The sequence below is a fragment of the Crotalus tigris genome, unplaced genomic scaffold, assembly GCF_016545835.1.
Source record: "Crotalus tigris isolate CLP2741 ecotype Arizona unplaced genomic scaffold, ASM1654583v1 scf7180000024286.1529876, whole genome shotgun sequence".
Taxonomy (NCBI): Eukaryota; Metazoa; Chordata; class Lepidosauria; order Squamata; family Viperidae; genus Crotalus; species Crotalus tigris.
Window position 1 is genome coordinate 1,258,400 of NW_024100459.1, and position 7,591 is coordinate 1,265,990.

General features: G+C 41.5%; 1 protein-coding gene across 1 annotated transcript; it reads right to left on the minus strand.

The window, feature by feature from the left end:
• Positions 1 to 1,209: 1,209 nt before the first annotated feature.
• CHAC1 (ChaC glutathione specific gamma-glutamylcyclotransferase 1) lies at positions 1,210 to 3,582 on the minus strand. Its single transcript, XM_039323923.1, has 3 exons — positions 3,179 to 3,582; positions 2,737 to 2,772; positions 1,210 to 2,084 (listed from the first exon to the last, which is right to left on the minus strand). Exons 1-3 carry the CDS (start codon positions 3,569 to 3,571, stop codon positions 1,683 to 1,685), a joined length of 831 nt encoding a protein of 276 aa, XP_039179857.1. The 5' UTR covers positions 3,572 to 3,582; the 3' UTR covers positions 1,210 to 1,682.
• Between the last annotated feature and the right edge of the window lie 4,009 nt (positions 3,583 to 7,591).

Genomic DNA, 7,591 nt, shown 5'->3' on the forward strand with positions numbered 1-7,591 from the left:
ATGCAGCTAGAAGCAAGCTTGACAATGTTGCTTTTCAAAACTAGAATAATTTAGCATGATTCACTTGCATTCTGTTCACAAAAAATATAGGAAGTTGCAAAAACTAACAGATTGTAAAGCTATGACTTGGGTACTCCTGATGCAAAGCTTTGGAAATAGTTTCATAAACAATGAGTTCTTCACTATGAAGGTAATTGCAATAGCTGTGGTTAAACTAATTCCATTTCTATACATGTACATGAAATCCCATGACAAATAGTTTTAATACTGTTCAAATGCAAAACCAAAGAAAAGAAATTTCAGACAATATAATTTCAGACTCAGTTTATTTATAGATAAAAGATATAATTCCTATTAACAGTAATTTTCCACTTTGTTTTAACAAAGTAATTCCAGAATGAAGTCTCTCCCAAAGGCTGTATCAGAAAGCAATTATTATTGGCTTTATTGAATTGTGCCTTTCAGACTACAGTATTCAGCACAGATCTTTCTTTCCATGAACACATTTAATATTCTCAGAAACTTTGATTTCTTATGATTTTTGGAGAACCAGACATTAAATGCCCACTTCATTATTTAAAATGCAGGCAGAACTTGAGCATGGTATGCCAAGAGACATACACCCTGCAGTTACATAAGCAGACACAAAATATTATTGTAGTGTAAAAGCATCTATTGTGTGTAGGTAGTGCAACAGTTCTATTTACCGAAAGCTGTCTCAAACAAGTAACCCTGTAGCAGTTCCCCTCTAAGAAGAAGGAAAAAAAAATCTAAAACCTAAAGACCAATTTCCCCTGCCAACTTTCAAGCTAGCAACCTGCCCCGCTCTGCAGGACATTTGGACATTTCTCTCCATGAAATACACATCTTCATTACAATAAATACATTTTCAAGTTATAAAAATAGTACACTAACCGTCTAAGGAAGTTTGGCCCCACCAAAGTCTAAAATCAATTTCATTTTCTATTAAAAGCCCAGCATATGAGCAAACAGGATATTGTGACCAAGGCTGGAGGAACCTTTGAGAACCTGCACAACTTCACATGTGCATCAGCTTGTGAGGTAGAACAAAGCTCATAGAAGGTGTAGTCAACCTTGGCTCTTTTATGACTCGTGGACTTCAACTCCCAGAATTCCTGAGCCAGCTGGCTCAGGAATTCTGGGAGTTGAAGTCCACGAGTCATAAAAGAGCCAAGGTTGACTACCCCTGGCTCATAGCATTATAATCATGGCCCTGCTTTGGATGAAGAGGGCTGCAGAAACATGCAAAGGAAAACATAGTTTATCTTCATCCCCCTTTCTCTTCAGCAATTCAAAGAACACTGTGAATAAGTGCAAAACAGCAGCAGTCCCACTTGCATGAACTCTGAAAGTAAGCCCTATTAAATTCAGTAGGACTTAATCTCTGGAGTGTACAAGTGAGACTGGGAAGTATGTTTCAACCAGTTTTGTATTGCTGGCAGTTGGTAGAATAGCAATGGATCTCTCCAATCTCTACTCAAGGCTGGAGTGCAATGCTACTTAATCCGTAGTTCTATCACCGTTGCTCCACTACTTTTCTCTCCCAATGTCTATACATCTACAGGTTTTTAAACCTGGCTTCAGTTGCATTAGATCACGTATTCAGTCATGACCTTGGTTAAAAAGTGTTCATCCAATCATTTTTGTGAATACTGTCAAATTCATTGTACCAAGGGGTCCTCAGCAGGATATATACAGGGCAGGATAGAGATCAGGGCTTCCTCAATCGAGAACAAATGTTCATCCTCTACTTGAGGGCAACAGTAGCGCATGAAGTCCGCCAGCCGCAGAAGGTACTCGATGTTGTGGCCAGCGCGCCCACTGGAGACTATAATTTGAGCTGCAATATCCTCTTCAGATGCTGGCCCCAGATAGGAGGGATTCTGAGGTGTTGCAATATAAACAAGGGCTAGAATAGGCTCATCTGCCTCTTCTTCCTGGGGATAAAACTTCAGCAGCTTGGTGTCATAGCCTCCAAGCACTGCTTCCCGCATGTTCAAATACTTAAGGACAGCAGCAATTTGATGCCCGCGAAGTTCATAGCCAATACCCCATGTGCACCCCTGCAATGAGAAATCAAATTATAATTTACTTAGATGTCTGCTTCATTAAACGGAATTACTTATCTACCTAACCTATACAAATAAGCAAATGCAAAAACTTAAAAAAATTTATCTGCCACGTTTCATTTCATTTCTAAACAATATCAGACCAGTTAGGCTAAAAGTCAGGTTTGTGATGAAAAAAAAAAAAAACCAGTTCTGAAATGGCTACTCATTCCTTCCAAATGAATTATCCACACAGCAATTAATACTATTAACTTTTGCAAAGGGCCAGGATGACCACAGTATCTTAGCCACGTGCTGAATTCTTTTCAGTGCTACCTTTTCTCCAAAATTGTCAAGATCTCAGCTTTCTATCATTTAAATTATAATTCACAAACATTGGCTGGACTCCTAGATAAGCAGTATTCTACTGATCAAATAATCACTCATCCAAATGATAATTGGATAATTACAGCTGCATGTCAAGTAACAGAACTACCAAACTTCTAGTTGCAATGATACAATTCACTCTCCACCTTTCCCCTGCCTACAGCAAAAGAAGGTGGGTAGTTCAAAATAATTACTTGGTTTTAAGCCCTCTTCACTCCCTCCAAAAAGAACTTTTGATAGGCATGCCAGTTGCTTCAGAATGCAGGCACAAAATACTTACATTATAATCTTCCTGAAGGGTGACCACTCTTCCAGGCTAAGAGAAGGGAGAGAAAAGAGGCAGTTTTAATATGCAATACTGTTTTGCAGACCAACATCAGAAGCACAAGTTCTGCCATCTCAAGGAAGCACCATTGGTGCAGTCCAGCAGTTTCCCTACTACCTCAGCATTGGGAGGCTCTCCAAATTCTGCACAATGTCAAGCCAAGGGAAATCAATAGACTCCACATCTGTGGACTTAGCTGAACCTACAGTTCCTCCCCCAACTCCCTGAAACACCAAATTCTTGGTTTATCTCTTATTTTCCAGTTCCATCACCCATCCAATCATCCCTTCCACTATACCGGTGGGATCTCTAATCTCAGGAGCAGCACATCATCCATTAGGTTAGGATCATCCACTTTTCCGCCCACATAGTCCCACTTGGGAAGGGCAGCCCTTACCGTTTTTTCATTACCCCGGTGGAAGGTGTCTCCTTGCCAGAAGCGGCGGCTGTAGCCCCGGATATAGCCCACTTTGCGGGAAGTGAATTCAAAATCAGGTCTCCAAACCAGCGAACCGTAACCGAAGACCCAGAGTGGAGACTTGGGCGACCCTTCTTCTGCACCAGGGGGATCCTCCTCTTCCTCTTCGTCTTTCTGAAGCCTGGACGAATGCTCTGTTCCGCTGGAAAGGTGCCGAGAATGCGGATCCCCCTTCATGACTCCGCAGGAGGAGGTGCGCTGGTGGATCTGATCTCCGGGAATGGACTGAAGGATAAACTCAGCTAGTCTGGGATTTTGCACAGAGTGGGCGACCGACCATCCTAACACACAAAGCAAAAACAGGAACTGCATTAGTCCCGAGGTCTCCAGCATTTAAATACCAGCTTGCCGGTAAAACCCCGCCCAGTTGTCACGGTATCGCGGTTCCCGCCGTCTCTTGTCCAATCAGCGCTTTCAGAAGCAAATAGTCCTGCCTTGAGAACGGCTTACGAAGATCGGGTTGGTCAAAGCGATCTGTCACATATGAGCAGAGCTCGCCCGCTGATTGGTTTTTCCCTGGTCTACTGTCTCAAAACCAGATGATGCAACTTGCCAAGGAGCTTTCGAGGGAAACAGAGGCAGCTGATTGCGTCAGGCTGCTCTCGCCTCGGGCGCAGCTTGGTGGGAAAAGAGGGAAGGGTTCGGTCGGAGGAAACAGGCTTTGTGGGTTGGTCGTAAGGCATGCAGATATATTTATGTTGACTCTGTCGGGCATTTTGAGATTATGATTTGTTCCAGTTTCCTAAATGTGTTTCCAGTTTCCTAATGCAAATAAGCATTACATCTCATGTTATGTAGATGCGGATGTAATGCATACACTGAAGTGGATTCCTTCTTGATCATGAAAGCGGTACTGGTGAAGGAAACAATTTCATATCAAAATATTCATTTTAAACCACTGGTAAAAATGGGTCTCATCGCAAAGGTAGAAATAATATGCTTGTGAGGGCAGCAGTGGCCCCTCAACACTCTTGTCCACATGCTTTTCTCAGATTTAGGCAAAGGATCAGGCCCATTTGACCAATCTTTGCCCCCCCCCACCTGCCAAGACATTAAAGACAAATGAAGGAGTTAAAGGATCCTGAAGAAGTAGATTCTACTTCCAGCCCACCCACTAATGTCATCAGGGAGGGAGGGAAAGACATGAAGCATATCCACCATCAGCTGTCATTTCTCTTTTCTTTCCCATAATATTTCTTTTAATTTTAGCACCCAGAGTAACTTGTCTGCCCAATGGGCATCCATATATATAGTACAAAATAGATAAATTCTGTCTCTAGATAGCATAGCCACCTGCCTATGGCTTCTTGGGAAGGGTGAGGTTAAAAAATGCATACCTAGGAGGACGCCTAGAACCAGCCTATCCCTAAAGCATCACCATCATCTGCCTTCTGCTTTGTACCACCCTTCTTACTTTTCCATTTCAGCTTTACAAGACAGTTGTTAATTGAGTCCCCCCCCCATTTTACGACCTTTTTGCCACAGTTGTTAAGTGATATCACTGGAGTTAAGTTAGTAACGTGGTTGCTAAGTGAATCTGGCTTCCCCATTGACTTTATCAGAAGGTCAGAAAAGGTGATCTACATCTGCAACTGTCATAAACGCACACCAGTTGCCAAGCACCCGAACTCTGATCATGTGACCCTGGGGATGCTGCAGCAGCCATACATGTGAAAAATGATTGTGTCACTTTTTTCAGTGCAGTTATAACTTCAAATGGTCAATAAATGAAAGGTTGTAAGTCAAGGATTACCTGCACTTCCCTCCAAGAAACCCATAGACAACTGAGCCTTCTTCTGGACTCCATCATTCCTGGTAGAGTCTATAGCCAAGAGAGTCTTTGATAGCATTGGCCTTTCCTGGACCAGGAAATGTTGACCACAGTGATTCATGCCTTTGTCATCACCCCTTGGCTATAGTACTGAAATTCAGTTACATGAAATTGCCCTTGAAAGTTATCTGAAACTGCATCTGATGCAAAATACAACTGTTTACCTGTGGAAGGTAAAATAACCTCTGCTGAGCTGCCAATAGGGTCCAATTTAGGTGCTGGTTATCACTATGAAGATTTTTATGGCTCAGATTGCCCTTGTCTAAATTTTCATACCCAATACATATTACCTGAGAAGGAGGCAATACTGTAGATTAGCTTTCTTTCCACATATATTTGGACTACATCTACCATGATCTGTTGTCACTGGTCATGCTACCTAAACTTGATAGAAGTTGCAATATAAAATCTCAAGGACACCAGTTTACCAATCCCTTTGTTAAACTTTCCCAAATCTAATTAATCAAAATGTTATCCTTGTTCAACCTCAAGGAGCTAGCTTGGGTCACCAAAGCAGATGTAACAAGAATGTCACATATGTTTTGCATAATTCAGAGTCCATTAAATCAAATGAGCTCTGAATCATTTTTAAGTGCGTCATTTAAAAAAAATTAAGTGTTTATGAACCATTTAACAGTTATTTAATTGCAATTGAACCAAGATATTTCAGAAGTTACATTTCCATTTCAAGTTAGACTATTTAATTTGAAAATTGCAGACTTACTTTCAAATCACTGGTATACCCCAACGCTTCCAGCATGGTTTGGAGAGAAATCACTCTCTCTCTGTGTGTGTGTTTAATTACCTCATAGAGATGTTTATGAGAACTAAATCTGAATGAGTAACCTTCCTGAACCAATTAAATAAAGAGAGAACCTTTGAGACACATTAAATCTTTATCCTCAGCAGATAATTAAAGGAGAGATATGGTATCATGTGTTCCCTTTTCCCAGCTGTGTTGTGATGTGGAATTCAGCACACTGACTTCTTGTATCTCATCCGTTTATATCAGTGTTTCTCAACCTTGACAATTTTAAGGCATGTGGACTTCAACTCCACAGCATTGCTGGCTGTGGAATTCTGGGACTTGAAGTCCACATGCCTTAAAATTGTCAAGGTTGAGAAACACTGGTTTATATCAAGCAAAGTAGGCAGTTCTGATGTGTTTCAAATATTTGGTATGCTGAGCAGCACCAGGGATTGGCACCTTCAGGTTCCTGCCAAGCTCTTCTGCCTAAATTGAAGACCATGGCCAGTTCTGGGACCTTATTATTTCTCCTCCATCAATTTTCTTTAAGTAAGCAGGCAGCCTCTGTATTTCTTGATTCTAGTTGGGCTCAGAGACAGATTCACAAATGGCAGTGGAAAAGATCCTGTGAGAAAAGAGCTTCTGCAAATCTAACTATAGTGGGAATAACCAAAATGCTCAAACGTGTCAGCGTTGATGTATTTTACCAGTCAGCCTACAGTACTGTAGTACAGGTAGTCCTTATGATCACAATTGAACCCAAAATTTATGTTGTTACGTGAGAAATTTGTGAAATGAGCTTTGCCCCATTTTACGACTTTTCTTGCCACATTTGTTAAGTGGATCTTTAGCTTCCAGGTGAGGATCTGTAGTGCACTAGATATCCCTGAAAGAATGAGGGCAGCACTATGGTGGAGATCAGTGACCAGAAGAACAATTCTGGTCTGCACAAACTTTCTGGGCAAGGAAAGATCATGAGATCACCCATTTGTTCTCTAGATCAGTGGTCATCAACATTTTCATGCTGGCAGCCCTGAGGGAAAGGGAGCAGCTGGGAAATTTGTGTGTGCACGTGCATGCATGCAAATGGAGCTGCGCGTGAATGGGGCCACGTGCATCTGCATGGTGCTAGCAGCCCCATTTGTGCAGGCGCACAGGCGCTAACCACTGCTGCTAGTGCCCCTGCGCATGAGCAAACAGCCATGCAACCCGCATGGCATTAGTGGGCCTGTTTGCGTATGCACACAGGTGCTAGCCATGCTGCTAGCACCCATGTGCATGTGCAAATAGGCTGTGCAACCTCCATGCGCGCTAGTGGCCCCATTTGCACAGGCACTAGGTGCTGCCATTAGCCCTGAGATTTAAAGCAATTTCAGAGGAATCTGGTAAAGGTATTAGAGAAACATTATTAAAAGTTTTGCAAATTATTGGGATAAAGAGGATACACAGGAAGAAATCGATAAGGTATATAGGATAAAATGATGATTTGTGAAAATCAGAAATATTCCAAGAGATGTTTTTCAGGAAGAAGTCAAGAGATCAAGTTTTGAAGCATTTTAATATAAGGCTGAAGATTGATAATAAAGTTGTAAATTCCAGTTAGAATCCAACAAAAATATTATTCCATTTCTATGAGATAAATTAAAAAGTGTGTTTATTTTTAATGTGCAGAGGTTTTGACTGACTATCATCCAGAGAGCAAAGGAAATTCTAGAATTTAAGGAGTTTCAAACGGAGATGTCAGATGAGACTA